This window comes from Triticum dicoccoides, chromosome 6B (genome assembly GCF_002162155.2).
Source record: "Triticum dicoccoides isolate Atlit2015 ecotype Zavitan chromosome 6B, WEW_v2.0, whole genome shotgun sequence".
Lineage (NCBI taxonomy): Eukaryota > Viridiplantae > Streptophyta > Magnoliopsida > Poales > Poaceae > Triticum > Triticum dicoccoides.
This window is the reverse complement of record NC_041391.1, coordinates 59,134,631-59,151,799: the sequence shown is the minus strand read 5'-3', so window position 1 is coordinate 59,151,799 and position 17,169 is coordinate 59,134,631. Positions and strand designations below refer to the sequence as shown.

Below are 17,169 nucleotides of genomic sequence, written 5' to 3'. Positions count from 1 at the left end.
AGATCATGTTGAGCACAAATGCTGAATGTTAGCATTTTGGAATCTATTACACCAGCTGGGAGTAGCTACCCCGCGGTCCAACCTAGCCTTCACATTTTTCTTGCCGGACTGCTTGTTGTTGTAAGTCCAGCCCAGCCCTCTGAAGCCCAAGTCATGCAGGTTGCACCACTCCAATACCTCCCTGAAATCTGCCATTTGTTTCTCTGATCGCTTTGTAGCCGAATAATGTTCACTCTGCCATTGGGTCTCATTAAAATCCCCAATTACTAACCATGGGGCATTAGCATTATGTTTTATCCGTCTCAGCAAATTCCACATATGGATTCTTTCATGAGCTTTGGGCTCACCATACACAAAGGTTCTTCTCCACCATTGATCATTGGGACTATTTTTTCTCAACACATCCATGTACCTCGGCCAACTGAAAGTTTTTTTATTTGCACGGACTCATCCCAGTACAAGGCGATACCGGCACCCTTTCCTCTGCCATCATGCAGTGTGCAGTTCTTGAGGCCAAGCCTCCACTTAAGACCATTGACCCTATCTTTATTTTGCCTAGTTTCCGAAATAAAAACGATAGACGGGCGGTGTGCACTCACGAGTTGCACCAGTTCTTGAACTGTCCGGGGCTGCCCTAGGCCCCGGCAGTTCCAACTTAGGAGCTTCATGGCTCCTGACGGACGCTGCCATTCGCGTCCGCCAGTTCGCCGAGAGCCCCGGGCTCGGTCGCTTCCTGTTTTTCCTCTCCTCCAGTGGTGTTCTGACCTTCCTCCTCAACTGCAACCTTGATTTTCTTGAGTTATTCTGTCCCATCTTTCCTACTTTTCGCATCCTCAAGAGCTTCATCACCATTTCCGCGCCCGCCTCTTTTTCCAAGAACCGACGCAACCTCGCCAACTCCCTTCCTGGCCCGTTTCTTCATCTCCACCTTGTTTCCACTTCCTGCGAGGAAAACCATCTTGGTGCTCTTTAGGTTGACTCGCTGTTTTTCACCTGACTTTGCTGTCTCCTCTGCATCAGTGTCCACCCCGGCCTTCGTGAACTGAGCCACTGGTCCGAACCCAGGAGGGAAAGGAGGGTCATCCTTGGTAGTGATCATGCCAGCAAGGTCGCCCCCTCCTTCCTGGCCTGGAAGGGTAGCATCATCCTCTGTTGGCGCCCTGTCCTCTGTATCAGCAAGCTTCGGGTACACAGGAGCCAGTGCCCCCAGCATCCCCTCATTCCCAATATGGGCCGAGGCATTAGGCATCACCCGCGTTGCTTGCACCTCTGCCTGAGGCCTTCCATCTGAAACTTTGATTGTACTGACTGCTGCAATAGCTTCTTGAACCAGAGGATTAGCAAGGATCGCCTCCGATATCCTCTCTTCGTCATGCCCTGTCAGTTTATCTGTATCCCCTTTGAACACCTCCTTCCCGAAGCTGAGAAACCTCCTGGCACTGCTCACAACCGGAGCCACAAAACCACCCCTACTTCTACTCTTTTTAAAAGGGGAGGCACGCATTGTTGCCGTGTACCTCATCTCCTGGAGGTCCACTGGCAACTTACAGTCGTGTTAGCCATGCCCAAGGATACCACAATAACCACAAAACCGAGGAACTCTCTCATACTTGACCTCTAAGAAAAACACCTCATTGCTAGCCTTATCATGGGATGTGATTTTGTTGCAAAGCGGTTCATCTACGTCATGTTTCACTCTAACTCTTATGAAATCACCCCAGATCTTACCACTCCTATTTGTGTCCACCTCGAGGACTTCTCCCAGCATGGCTCCAAGCTTCCACGCCACCCCCTCATCCAGCATGACAGGGGGAACATCGTGGATGCGCGCCCAGATTGGCATGAAGGCGACCTCTACTTCAACCGGTGGCGTGTGTTGGAAATATGCCCTAGAGGCAATAATAAAAGGATTATTATTATATTTTCTTGTTCGTGATAATTGTATTTTATTCATGCTATAATTGTATTATCCAGAAATCGTAATACACGTGTGAATACTTAGACCACAACATGTCCCTAGTGAGCCTCTAGTTGACTAGCTCGTTGATCAACAGATAGTCATGGTTTCCTGACTATGGACATTTGATGTCATTGATAACGGGATCACATCATTAGGAGAATGATGTGATGGACAAGACCCAATCCTAAGCATAGCACAAAGATCGTGTAGTTCGTTTGCTAGAGCTTTTCCAATGTCAAGTATCTTTTCCTTAGACCATGAGATCGTGTAACTCCCGGATACCGTAGGAGTGCTTTGGGTGTACCAAACGTCACAACGTAACTGGGTGGCTATAAAGGTGCACTATAGGTATCTCCGAAAGTGTCTGTTGGGTTGACACGGATCGAGACTGGGATTTGTCACTCTGTATGACGGAGAGGTATCTCTGGGCCCACTCGGTAATGCATCATCATAATGAGCTCAAAGTGACCAAGTGTCTGGTCACGGGATCATGCATTACGGTACGAGTAAAGTGACTTGCCGGTAATGATATTGAACGAGGTATTGGGATACCGACGATCGAATCTCGGACAAGCAACGTACCGATTGACAAAGGGAATTGTATGCGGGGTTGCTTAAATCCTCGACATCGTGGTTCATCCGATGAGATCATCGAGGAGTATGTGGGAACCAACATGGGTATCCAGATCCCGCTATTGGTTATTGACCGGAGAGCCGTCTTGGTCATGTCTACATTTCTCCCGAACCCGTAGGGTCTACACACTTAAGTTTCGGTGACGCTAGGGTTGTAAAGATATTAGTATGCAGCAAACCGAAAGTTGTTCGGAGTCCCGGATGAGATCCCGGACGTCATGAGGAGTTACGGAATGGTCCGGAGGTAAAGAATTATATATGGGAAGTCGAGTTTCGGCTATCGAGAAAGTTTCGGGGTTCACCGGTATTGTACCGGGACCACCAGAAGGGTCCCGTGGGTCCACCGGGTGGGGCCACCCATCCCGGAGGGCCCCATGGGCTGAAGTGGGAGGGGAACCAGCCCCTGGTGGGCTGGTGCGCTCCCCCCCCGGGCCCCCCTCTGTGCCTAGGGATGGAAACCCTAGGGGAGGGGGCGTCTCCACTTGCCTTGGGGGGCAAGTCTCCCCCCTTGGCCGCAGCCCCCCCCCTAGGAGATTCCATCTCCTAGGACCGGCGCCCCCCCTGGGGTCCCTATATAAAGAGGGGGGGTGGGAGGGCAGCCGCACCCTGACATATGGCACCTCCCTACCCCCTTGCTACACCTCCTTCTCCCGTAGTCGCTTGGCGAAGCCCTGCCGGAACCCTGCTGCATCCACCACGCCGTCGTGCTGCTGGATCTTCATCAACCTCTCCTTCCCCCTTGCTGGATCAAGAAGGAGGAGACGTCACGCTGACCGTACGTGTGTTGAACGCGGAGGTGCCGTCCGTTCGGCGCTAGGATCTCTAGTGATTTGGATCACGACGAGAACGACTCCCTCAACCCCGTTCTCTTGAACGCTTCCGCTCGTGATCTACAAGGGTATGTAGATGCACTCCTCTCTCTCGTTGCTAGATGAACTCATAGATTGATCTTGGTGAACGTAGGAAAAAATTTATTTTATGCAACGTTCCCCAATAGTGGCATCATGAGCTAGGTTTATGCGTAGTTCTCTATTGCACGAGTAGAACACAAATCTGTTGTGGGCGTAGATGTTGTCAACTTTCTTGCCACTACTAGTCTTATTTTGCTTCAGCGGTATTGTGGGATGAAGCGGCCCGGACCGACCTTACACGTACGCTTACGTGAGACAGGTTCCACCGACTGACATGCACTAGTTGCATAAGGTGGCTAGCGGGTGTCTGTCTCTCCCACTTTAGTTGGAGCGGATTCGATGAAAAGGGTCCTTATGAAGGGTAAATTGAAGTTGACAAATCACGTTGTGGTTATTCGTAGGTAATAAAACGTTCTTGCTAGAACCCTATTGCAGCCATGTAAAAGATGCAACAACAATTAGAGGACGTCTAACTTGTTTTTGCAGCAATTGCTTTGTGATGTGATATGGTCAAAAGTTGTGATGAATGATGAATGATATATTGTGATGTATGAGATCATGTTCTTGTAATAGGAATCATGACTTGCATGTCGATGAGTATGACAACCGGGGTTGTCTTAATTATTGTATGACCTGCATGTCAATGATTTAACGCCATGTAATTACTTTACTTTATTGCTAAACCGTTAGCCATAGTAGTAGAAGTAATAGTTGGCGAGCAACTTCATGGAGACACGATGATGGAGATCATGATGATGGAGATCATGGTGTCATGCCGGTGACGAAGATGATCATGGAGCCCCGAAGATGGAGATCAAAGGAGCTATATGATATTGGCCATATCATGTCACTACTATATAATTGCATGTGACGTTTATTATGTTTATGCATCTTGTTTACTTAGAACGACGGTAGTAAATAAGATGATCCCTCATAAGAATTTCAAGGAAGTGTTTCCCCTAACTGTGCGCCGTTGCTAAAGTTTGTCGTTTCGAAGCACCACGTGATGATCGGCTGTGATAGATTCCTACGTTCACATACAACGGGTGTAAGACAGTTTTACACATGCAAAAACACAGGTTAACTTGACGAGCCTAGCATGTATAGACATGGCCTCGGAACACAGAGACCGAAAGGTCGAACATGAGTCGTATGGAAGATACGATCAATATGGAGATGTTCACCGATGATGACTAGTCCGTCTCACGTGATGATCGGACACGGCCTAGTCGACTCGGATCATGTAACACTTATATGACTAGAGGGATGTCAAATCTAAGTGGGAGTTCATTAAATAATTTGATTAGATGAACTTAATTATCATGAACTTAGTCTAAAATCTTTGCAAAATATGTCTTGTAGATCAAATGGCCAATGCTCATGTCAACATGAACTTCAACGCGTTCCTAGAGAAAACCAAGCTGAAAGATGATGGCAGCAACTATACGGACTGGGTCCGAAACATGAGGATCATCCTCATAGCTGCCAAGAAAGCATATGTCCTAGAAGGACCGCTAGGTGAAGCACCCATCCCAGAGAACCAAGACGTTATGAACGCTTGGCAGTCACGTGCTGATGACTACTCCCTCGTTCAGTGCGGCATGCTTTATAGCTTAGAACCGGGGCTCCAAAAGCGTTTTGAGCAACACGGAGCATATGAGATGTTCGAGGAGCTGAAAATGGTTTTCCAAGCTCATGCCCGGGTCGAGAGATATGAAGTCTCCGACAAGTTCTATAGTTGTAAGATGGAGGAAAATAGTTCTGTCAGTGAGCACATACTCAAAATGTCTGGGTTGCACAACCGTCTGTCCCAGCTGGACATTAACCTCCCGGACGAGGCAGTCATTGACAGAATCCTTCAGTCGCTCCCACCGAGCTACAAGAGCTTTATGATGAACTACAATATGCAGGGGATGGAGAAAACTATTCCTGAAGTATTTTCAATGCTGAAGTCAGCAGAGGTAGAAATCAAGAAAGAACATCAAGTGTTGATGGTCAATAAAACCACCAAGTTCAAGAAGGGCAAGGGTAAGAAGAACTTCAAGAAGGACGACAAGGATGTTGCCGCGCCCGGTAAGCCAGTTGCCGGGAAGAAGTCAAAGAATGGACCCAAGCCTGAGACTGAGTGCTTTTATTGCAAAGGGAAGGGTCATTGGAAGCGAATCTGCCCCAAATACTTAGCGGACAAGAAGGCCGGCAACACTAAAGGTATATTTGATATACATGTAATTGATGTGTACCTTGCCAGTACTCGTAGTAACTCCTGGGTATTCGATACCGGTGCCGTTGCTCATATTTGTAACTCACAGCAGGAGCTGCAGAATAAACGGAGACTGGCAAAGGACGAGGTGACGATGCGCATCGGGAATGGTTCCAAGGTCGATGTGATCGCCGTCGGCACGCTACCTCTACATTTACCTACAGGATTAGTTTTAAACCTCAATAATTGTTATTTAGTGCCAAGTTTGAGCATGAACATTGTATCTGGATCTCGTTTAATACGAGATAGCTACTCATTTAAATCCGAGAATAGTGGTTGTTCTATTTACATGAGAGATATTTTTTATGGTCATGCCCCGATGGTCAATGATTTATTCTTAATGAATCTCGAATGTAATGTTACACATATTCATAGTGTGAATACCAAAAGATGTAAAGTTGATAACGATAGTCCCACATACTTGTGGCACTGCCGCCTTGGTCACATTGGTGTCAAGCGCATGAAGAAGCTCCATGCTGATGGACTTTTAGAGTCTCTCTATTATGAATCATTTGACACATGCGAACCATGCCTCATGGGCAAAATGACCAAGACTCCGTTCTCCGGAACAATGGAGCGAGCAACCAACTTATTGGAAATCATACATACTGATGTGTGTGGTCCAATGAGCGTTGAGGCTCGCGGAGGATATCGTTATGTTCTCACTCTCACTGATGACTTAAGTAGATATGGGTATGTCTACTTGATGAAACACAAGTCTGAAACCTTTGAAAAGTTTAAGGAATTTCAGAATGAAGTAGAGAATCAACGTGACTGAAAGATAAAATTCTTATGATCAGATCGTGGAGAAGAATACTTAAGTCACGAATTTGGTACACACTTAAGAAAACGTCGAATCGTTTCACAACTCACGCCGCCTGGAACACCTCAGCGCAACGGTGTGTCCGAACGTCGTAATTGCACTCTATTGGATATGGTGCGATCTATGATGTCTCTTACCGATTTACCGCTATCATTTTGGGGATACACTCTAGAGACAGCTACATTCACTTTAAATAGGGCTCCGTCTAAATCTGTTGAGACGACACCGTATGAATTTGGTTTGGGAAGAAACCTAAGCTGTCGTTTCTAAAAGTTTGGGGATGCGATGCTTATGTCAAGAAACTTCAACCTGAAAAGCTCGAAACCAAGTTAGAAAAATGCGTCTTCATAGGATACCCTAAGGAAACCATTGGGTATACCTTCTACCTTAGATCCGAAGGCAAGATCTTTGTTGCCAAGAACGGATCCTTTCTGAAAAAAGAGTTTCTCTCGAAAGGAGTAAGTGGGAGGAAAGTAGAACTTGATGAAGTACTACCTCTTGAACCGGAAAGTAGTGCAGCTCAGGAAAATATTCATGTGGTGCCTACACCGACTGGAGAGGAAATTCATGATGATGATCAAGGTACTTCGGATCAAGTTGCTACTGAACTTCGTAGGTCCACAAGGACACGTTCCACACCAGAGTGGTATGGCAACCCTGTCCTGGAAATCATGTTGTTAGACAACGGTGAACCTTCGAACTATGTAGAAGCGATGGCGGGCCCAGATTCCAACAAATGGCTTGAAGCCATGCAATCCGAGATAGAATCCATGTATGAAAACAAAGTATGGACTTTGACAGACTTGCCCGATGATCGGCGAGCGATAGAAAACAAATGGATCTTTAAGAAGAAGACGGACGCGGATGGTAATGTTACCATCTATAAAGCTCGACTTGTCGCTAAGGGTTATCGGCAAGTTCAAGGGGTTGACTACGATGAGACTTTCTCTCCCGTAGCGAAGTTGAAGTCCGTCCGAATCATGTTAGCAATTGCCGCATACTATGATTATGAGATATGGCAGATGGACGTCAAAACGGCATTCCTTAAGGGATATCTTAAGGAAGAACTGTATATGATGCAGCCGGAGGGTTTTGTCGATCCTAAGAATGCTAACAAGGTATGCAAGCTCCAGCAATCCATTTATGGGCTGGTGCAGGCATCTCAGAGTTGGAACATTCGCTTTAATGAGATGATTAAAGCGTTTGGGTTTATGCAGACTTATGGAGAAGCCTGCGTTTACAAGAAAGTGAGTGGGAGCTCTGTAGCATTTCTCATATTATATGTAGATGACATACTTTTGATGGGAAATGGTATATAACTTTTGGACAACATTAAGGCCTACTTGAATAAGTGTTTTTCAATGAAGGACCTTGGAGAAGCTGCTTACATATTAGGCATCAAGATCTATAGGGATAGATCGAGACGCCTCATAGGTCTTTCACAAAGCACATACCTTGATAAAATATTGAAGAAGTTCAAAATGGATCAGTCCAAGAAAGGGTTCTTGCCTGTATTGCAAGGTGTGAGATTGAGCTCGGCTCAATGCCCGACCACGGCAGAAGATAAAGAAGAGATGAGTGTCATCCCCTATGCCTCAGCCATAGGATCTATTATGTATGCCATGCTGTGTACCAGACCTGATGTAAACCTTGCCGTAAGTTTGGTAGGAAGGTACCAAAGTAATCCCGGCAAGGAGCACTGGACAGCGGTCAAGAATATCCTTAAGTACCTGAAAAGGACAAAGGACATGTTTCTCGTCTATGTAGGTGACGAAGAGCTCGTCATAAAGGGTTACGTCGACGCTAGCTTTGACACAGATCTGGATGACTCTAAGTCACAAACTTGATACGTGTATATGTTGAATCGTGGAGCAGTAAGCTGGTGCAGTTGCAAGCAGAGCATCGTGGCGGGATCTACATGTGAAGCGGAGCACATGGCAGCCTCGGAAGCAGCACATGAAGCAATATGGATGAAGGAGTTCATCACCAACCTAGGAGTCATACCCAATGCATCGGGGCCAATCACTCTCTTCTGTGACAACACTGGAGATATTGCCCTTGCCAAGGAGCCCAGGTTTCACAAGAAGACCAGGCACATCAAGCGTCGTTTCAACTCCATCCGTGAAAATGTTCAAGATGGAGACAAAGATATTTGCAAAGTACATACGGATCTGAATGTCGCAGATCCGTTGACTAAACCTCTTCTGCGAGCAAAACATGATCAACACCAGAACTCTATGGGTGTTCGATTCATCACAATGTAACTAGATTATTGACTCTAGTGCAAGTGGGAGACTGTTGGAAATATGCCCTAGAGGCAATAATAAAAGGATTATTATTATATTTTCTTGTTCGTGATAATTGTCTTTTATTCATGCTATAATTGTATTATCCGGAAATCATAATACACGTGTGAATACTTAGACCACAACATGTCCCTAGTGAGCCTCTAGTTGACTAGCTCGTTGATCAACAGATAGTCATGGTTTCCTGACTATGGACATTGGATGTCATTGATAACGGGATCACATCATTAGGAGAATGATGTGATGGACAAGACCCAATCCTAAGCATAGCACAAAGATCGTGTAGTTCATTTGCTAGAGCTTTTCCAATGCCAAGTATCTTTTCCTTAGACCATGAGATCGTGTAACTCCCGGATACCGTAGGAGGGCTTTGGGTGTACCAAATGTCACAACGTAACTAGGTGGCTATAAAGGTGCACTACAGGTATCTCCGAAAGTGTCTGTTGGGTTGACATGGATCGAGACTGGGATTTGTCACTCCGTATGACGGAGAGGTATCTCTGGGCCCACTCGGTAATGCATCATCCTAATGAGCTCAAAGTGACCAAGTGTCTGGTCACGGGATCATGCATTACGGTACGAGTAAAGTGGCTTGCCGGTAACGAGATTGAACGAGGTATTGGGATGCCGACGATCAAATCTCGGACAAGTAACGTACCGATTGACAAAGGGAATTGTATGCGGGGTTGCTTAAATCCTCGACATCGTGGTTTATCCGATGAGATCATCGAGGAGTATGTGGGAACCAACATGGGTACCTAGATCCCGCTGTTGGTTATTGACCGGAGAGCCGTCTCGGTCATGTCTACATGTCTCCCGAACCCGTAGGGTCTACACACTTAAGGTTCGGTGACGCTAGGGTTGTAAAGATATTAGTATGCAGCAAACCGAAAGTTGTTCGGAGTCCCGGATGAGATCCCGGATGTCACGAGGAGTTTCGGAATGGTCTGGAGGTAAAGAATTATATATGGGAAGTCGAGTTTCGTCCATCGGGAAAGTTTCGGGGTTCACCGGTATTGTACCGGGACCACCGAAAGGGTCCCGGTGGTCTACCGGGTGGGGTTACCCATCCCGGAGGGCCCCATGGGCTGAAGTGGGAGGGGAACCATCCCCTGGTGGGCTGGTGCGCCCCCCTGGGGCCCCCTCTGCGCCTAGTGTTGGAAACCCTAGGGGAGGGGGCGCCTCCACTTGCCTTGGGGGGCAAGTCTCCCCCTTGGCCGCCGCCCCCCTAGGAGATCCCATCTCCTAGGGCCGCCCCTGGGGTCCCTATATAAAGAGGGGGGAGGGTGGGAGGGCAGCCGCACCCTGACATCTGGCGCCTCCCTACCCCCCTTGCTACACCTCCTCCTCCCGTAGTCGCTTGGCGAAGCCCTGCCGGAACCCTGCTGCATCCAGCACCACGCCGTCGTGCTGCTGGATCTTCATCAACCTCTCCTTCCCCTTTGCTGGATCAAGGAGGAGACGTCACGCTGACCGTACGTGTGTTGAACGCGGAGGTGCCGTCCGTTCGGCGCTAGGATCTCCGGTGATTTGGATCACGACGAGTACGACTCCCTCAACCCCGTTCTCTTGAACGCTTCCGCTCGCGATCTACAAGGGTATGTAGATGCACTCCTCTCTCTCGTTGCTAGATTAACTCATAGATTGATCTTGGTGAATGTAGGAATTTTTTTATTTTATGCAACGTTCCCCAACAACGTGCTGCCATCATATGCCACCATCAGGAAGGCATCCCCATTGTATGTCCATGGGCCGTTGTCGAGGATGAAACGTCGGTCCCCCTCCCTCTCAAACTCCAAGAGGAAGCGATTGTTCTTCAGAGGCTTGTAGTCGAGGTGGCCGCGAAGCCCCCATTTGCTTTTCAGCTTGCCGAAGAGGCCCTCATTGTTGTAGGGCAGTGGCGAGAAGTAGAGCCCTACAGCAATCCATCGGGACTTCATGGCGGCTCGTTCCTTGGTGAGGTCCAGCTCGACCACCCCGTCCATCTTCGACCCTAGGTTCACCGGGAACCTAGGTGCGACGCTGTCAGCGCCGGCACCCAGCCTCCTCATGGTTGCCCTCCCTCCCTGGCTGCGGGAGGAGTCGCCGCGGAGCAACACCCGCGCGGTGTTGCTACCATCACCGGACCCCAGTGCCTCACTAGTGGGCTCCACAATGGCCTTGTCCTTCTTGTTGTGCTGGCTCGCCATCAATTTGGGGTGGATTCTACCCAACTGCAGAATGATGAGTTGTATTTCACTGTCGCCTCCCCTTGGGCCTTTTATGCTCGCTGTTTCAAGATCTGATCTTTGTTTCATCGTGGGCACCAGGGAAATTATTGATTCTTTCCTATCAGTCCGATCCCTTTCCTCGAGCTCTGATCTTTCTGTTCCGCCTCCCTTATCTGGAGGATCCCCCGCTTGCACTCCCTCTGTGATCGGTCGCTCCTCCAAGCCCTTTCTTCAGATCTTTTTTCATGTCTCTCAATCTCTCTCTGATCCTTACCAGCATATCCTTGCCCGCTTCCTGAGTCTGCATCCCAGATGCCATTCCTTCCCCAATTCGATTTTTCCTTTTCTCTGTGATCTGCTTGATCGCTCTCCTGGTTCGCCACCATGTCTCCCGCAGACCTAGCGGATCCTGCTCCTTCCCCGCTACTGGTCTGCTATCCTCCTGCGGGATCTTCCTTCGAGAATCCTGGGATCCTGCCGGCGGCCGGATCGTCGCTTGCTCTTTCAGAAGTCACCTCCCAATCGCCTCCTCGGGGGCTCCTTAATTTCCGCTCGTCATTTCCCAATCGTTAACTCAAGCCCTTATGGCAGCTGCAATTTGACAAGCAAATTTCATCAGTAATGATGTACTAGTATTAGTATTGCTCTTTCTCTATAGAAATATGGGCAATGTTATTTACCAACTGAACTTTACAAAGAACAAACAAAAAAGAGCTTCCAATTAATGATCAACTCGGCAGTGGATTTAAACTGACACCATAAATTTGACGTGCCTGCATAATATGGGGTTGGGAATTGTACGTGACAAGTATGGTGCCACAGAGATACAGAGCAGCTGGCACAAGATCGTGCAGACTGCTACAACCACGTCAGATGTTGTGTTGAAAGGCAAACAGAGACGGTACCGCGTTCTCGACCGCCCTTGCGAAATTCACAGTCCGTGTCGAGTTTACCGGTGAAAAGAAGTCACAAGTCTTGATCTTCGAAACTGCCCTGTGTCATTCTGCAGGGACACATGGAGTGAGCAATCACTAGGTGCCACCACGCTTCCTACACATTACGATCGTGTTTGCTTGGCATTATTTCACTCGACGAACGAGCTTTAGATCTTGATTGCACGATATGGGTGCGGTCAGAGAAATTTTAGTGTGATTACATCGCTTGCAGTCTTTGGCCGGATCGATGCTCATTCTCTGTTGAACAACATATTATCAAGGGTGTCTTTTTATTCTATGTAAATGAATCATAAATAAAGAAAGATAAAGGAAAAAAACTCAAATATTTGTTTACGACAACAAAAACTCGTATTTACGGAGTTTCTATGGTTATTTTTAGGAGACGGGGTGCAGCATGTTCTTTTTTGGCATATGAGTCGCTTCAGCCCAGCCCAGCCCAGCCCAGCCCAGCCCATTATTAGATGCGACAGACACTGATAGGTGGGTTCATTTGGTCAGCATCAAGGTCCAACCAGACTCATCACTCTCTCTCGCCCTCGCACCGGCGCCGTTCCCTCACCGCCGGCGCCACCGCGTCGCCGCCTACAGCAGTACACCATGCTCCGCCTCCACAAATGGATCCTCACCGAACTGCTCCTTCCTTCCACCTCCGCCTACGCCATCTCCCCTCTCCACCGCCTCATCTCCGCCGCCGCGCCCGCCGTCTCCCCCAACCCTAGTAGCTTCGCCGTGGAGGACTACCTCGTCTCCTCCTGCGGCCTCACCCGACCACAGGCCGCCAAGGCCTCCGCCAGGCTCTCCCACCTCAAATCCCCCGCCAAGCCCGACGCCGTCCTCTCCTTCCTCGCCGGCCTCGGCCTCTCCGGCGCCGATGTCGCCGCCCTCGTCGCCAAGGACCCGCAGCTCCTCTGCGCCGGTGTGGAGAAAACCCTGGCCCCCAACGTCGCGGGGCTCACTGGCCTTGGTCTCTCGCGTTCTGAGATCGCACGCCTCGTCTCGCTCTCCCGTAACAGCTTCCGCTACAGATCCATCGTCTCCAAGCTGCAGTACTACATGCCTCTCTTTGGGTCCTTTGAGAACCTCCTCCGGGCCCTCAAGAGGAACTTCTACCTTCTCTCGTCTGACCTCGACGGCATCGTCAAGCCCAATGTCGCTTATCTGCAGGAGTGCGGGCTAGGTGCTTGTGATATTGCCAAGCTATGCATCAGTCGACCAGGTCTGCTCACCACCAATCCAGAGCGCTTGCAGGGCATGGTGGCACGCGCCGAAAACATAGGTGTGCCCTGTAGTTCTGGGATGTTCAGCCACGCGCTGCATGCTGTTGCATGTTTCAGCAAAGAGGAGATCGCAGCCAGGGTGGACTACTTGAAGAACACGTTCATGTGGACAGATGCTGAGGTGGGCATTGCTGTTTCTAAGGCTCCATTGATACTGACAAGGTCCAAGGAATCGCTGCAGCGCAGGTCTGAGTTCCTCATCTCCAAGGTGGGGTTAGAACCGGCATATATTGCTTGTCGTCCAGCAATGCTCACGTATAGCTTGGAGGGCCGGCTCAGACCCCGGTACTATGTTGTCAAATTTCTCAAGGAAAGTGGATTGCTAGATCATGACCGGCACTACTTTGGTGCAGTCATGATCAGCGAGAAGGTATTCGTCGAGAAGTTCATATGCCCTCATAAGGATGCTGCACCGCATCTCGCTGAAGATTATGTAACAGCTTGCAGAGGGGAGGTTCCAGCTAGATTCAGTTTTACATGAACCAAGACTAATAAGAAAATTGGTATGTTCATTACGTCATTCAGTAGAGAAGAAACCATTGCACTGCTATGAACTTGTCTTTGTCATATTGCATCAGGGTATTCTGCAAATTCTTTGAAATAGTAGTTTGTATATCAGTTTTTTTTTTGCCTCTTGTAGTTTTGGATGACCTTCTGGGTGGTACTTTTCTAGGGGCATCTGATCTCGAAACTGAATAGTTGAGTATATCGCCACATAAACAGATATTTCTAACGCCCTGGTGTTTTTGCTGGAGAAGCAAATTGACGCTTGTATGGTAATGCTATGGTGCTGAAAAACAGAGGGCATTTCATACAATAAGGGAAGTTATGTTATGGTAACCTTGAAAAGGGTTATGACACTACCATGTTAATTTCTGCTATATCTTTTAGCTATTTATTCCATAAAAGCACTATCCATAATTCCATATAGATTGTGAGGGCAGCTTTATCACTTAGCATATTTGTTTAGGATAGTAAAGTGGGTCTTATGTACCATCACTTTTGCAAATTTCTATCTGGAAAGTTGGAATAGGAAAGGAACAATGCCGGATGGGATGCCATGTAGTCTGGAATTTTGCAGAATTTCAGACATAGGAATTACTAGGTACCTCAGTCTACAAACCAACCTGTGTGAGGATGGTGCACATTTTGTTTGTTCCTGATGTGAGGCTGTAGAAGTTGTAGGAAATGAGATCTCAGGTGTGTGCTTGCATTTACAGATCAGCTCTCTGTCGCCCTTCTCTGGTGCTTGTTGAAATTATAGAATCAAGATTAATGAAATGTAGGCGAAGTGAACAGGTTGGCTGATGAAGTGACTTACCACCAGGTGACAAGATATGGGGTTCTTCCTCAAGCAAAAAGTGGCTGGGCAATAGGAGCATACTGATTTAATGTATTTGAATGTTTGCAATTGAAGATGTGCTGAAACTGGATGTAGACGGTGCTTTCTTCCTCTTCCAGGAGACGATGCGAGACATGTCGGCAATGGCTTTGGTGCACTATACATGATTCTGAAGGCTCTGTAAGTTGATGATGCCCTGAAGATTCAGTGACAAGTATGGCCTGATGCTGGCGTAAGTTTTATTCAGGGAAGCTCCTACTTATCTCTTTTTTGAACTTTTAAGTTAAAGTAAACCTTCTAGTGTTATACTAGAGATTGTAACATGGTGGCTGATGAGTTACTGTCGCATGCCTGTCGGATTCATCAGCTCAGCTGAGTGAGGCAAACTGAACAAAATAGCAAGTCGAATAAAGTAACAGCATCTTGTGCTTTAATCAATTCATACTTGGAGCTCCGTGCGCTTATATTTGAAAAAAAATGAACGAATCATGCATGAATGTAAACAGAAAGCGTGATGTAAATTTTCTACTCTGAATTCTGAATTTGAATCAGAGTTGATTGTTAACTCTAAATCTTTCAGACTTCATGGGTTACACCCAAGTAAGTGTGAAGCTATAGTACATGTTTAAAAATCATAACTTGAATTAGAGCAGAAAGTTAACAGCAATCTTATAACAAAGTTTTTTTTTACTGTACTTTTTCCTCCAACACGGCATTTTCTATTATCACAGCGGCATCTCTATGACACTTGTTCTTAAGTTTTCCTAACATTGGGACTGGGGTTAACTAATTATGTTGAAAAATCATTTTCTCATCTTAAAAAACATCAATGATTAGAGGATTCTGAGCAAAAAGCTATTCTGTAGTTTTCATAAATGTCCAATTCAGTCTATTAAAATGGGCATATTTTCATACAGGTTCAGCAAAACAGAAATGTCATTTTTATAGTGCGAATAAAATTGTTTTACCCTATAATTTAAAGTGTGCATTTTTAGTATCTAATGTACTGAAGGCATGTGATGAATACCAATTGGAAATGGTAGCTGATTGCATCGTTCTTATTTCTGGAATTTCTTTCTCCAATATTTTCTCTAAATGTTGGTTGTGCAGATCTGACACGGAAAATGAGAGGAACAATTTAGGGTGACATATTGGTGAGGAAGAAGGACTGATTTCTTTTCTGTCTCGCTTCTGAACACTATATGGTCCTACTTATTGTTGCATGGTTAACAATGCAAAGCACCAGTGGAGTTACATGTATAGTGCAAATGCGAGACAATAGAACGAATCTGAAGTTTTTCATCTCTATTCCATAGAGACAATTGTTATAATTTTCGGGGTCAAAACAGGAGCTGTATTTTATCATCAACTGTCAGCACCGTGCCTTCATCATGTATTAAGTTTACTAGTGGCCAAGTGTTTTTTCTTTACTCCGTTGCATGCTACTTTGGTCGCTGCTAGCCCTTGATGAGACTGATACTTTCGTTCCTTGATGGCAATTCTTTGATGCATTACAAAGAAAACTATTTTCAGCCTAGTAGGTAGCTCGTATTTGATCACTGGGCAGAAAGGAAAATGATATGGAAAGCATCATAGAAGGTGATAATGGTTCATGTAGTCCATCACACGTATGGACATGACACATCATATATCAGTCGGATTCGAGAGGGCTTGTTCCTAGCCTCCTTTGTACTTGCAAGTCTTTATTTTAGAGTGAGCATGACACCAACTTGGCTACCACGGTCCGGTCCATTTGTCAGTGTGGTAAGTAGAGAAAGTACTAGCCTCTAAATTTACATCACACTTTTCTTACTGTGTGATGTAAATTTTCTACTCTGAATTCTGAATTTGAATCAGAGTTGATTGTTAACTCCAAATCTTTCAGACTTCATGGGTTACACCCAAGTAAGGGTGAAGCTATAGTGCGTGTTTTAAAATATTAACTTGAATCAGAGCAGAAAGTTAACAGCAATCTTATAACAAAGTTTTTTTACTGTACTTTTTCCCTCCAACACGACATTTTCTATATTTGGCTGCCAGAAGCTAATACGGCTAACATTAATAGACGCTTCACTTCAGACTCTTCAGAGCCACAACTCAGTATTTTCTATTATCACAACGGCATCTCTATGACATTTGTTCTTAAGTTTTCCAAACATTGGGACTGGGGTTAACTAATTATGTTGAGAAATCACTTTCTCATCTTAAAAAATATCAATGATTAGAGGATTTTAATCCAAACCACTTGAACTCGAAGTTTTCAATTTATTGAATATACACGGTAATTTCTTTCTCTCTTCCAGAGGGAGAAGATGTGCTAAAATTTGAGTTTACTTAATTGGAGCCAGCTCTCCATTGAAACATTCATTTGTCTGGGGCTGGTTTTCTTAACTTGTGTGAAATTCTAATAAATTCTAATAAATGCGCGACATTTGAACATGGTTGAAAGCAGCATTAAAAACTAAACGCGTGGTTACAAGCTCTCTTTTTT

At 46.4% G+C, this 17,169-nt stretch overlaps 1 protein-coding gene across 4 annotated transcripts; it reads left to right on the top strand.

Moving 5' to 3' along the window:
• The first annotated feature begins 12,595 nt into the window (after nt 1–12,595).
• Nucleotides 12,596–16,108, top strand: LOC119326700. 4 transcript variants are annotated; one of them, XR_005158122.1, is made up of 2 exons: nt 12,596–14,663; nt 14,754–16,108. XR_005158122.1 is itself a non-coding variant. In XM_037600319.1 (2 exons), exon 1 carries the CDS (start codon nt 12,657–12,659, stop codon nt 13,815–13,817), a length of 1,161 nt encoding a protein of 386 aa, XP_037456216.1. In that variant the 5' UTR covers nt 12,596–12,656; the 3' UTR covers nt 13,818–13,839; nt 14,664–16,108. The 4 variants fall into 4 exon arrangements, 2 of the variants coding, with proteins under 2 accessions (XP_037456216.1, XP_037456215.1); XR_005158121.1 differs by having other exon boundaries at nt 12,596–14,910; nt 15,789–16,108; XM_037600319.1 differs by having other exon boundaries at nt 12,596–13,839; nt 14,664–16,108.
• The last annotated feature ends 1,061 nt before the right edge of the window (nt 16,109–17,169 follow it).

What these genes read in the sequence shown, in the direction of transcription:
- LOC119326700 (XM_037600319.1), top strand. Translation starts at nt 12,657, where the DNA reads ATGCTCCGCCTCCACAAATGGATCCTCACCGAACTGCTCCTTCCTTCC.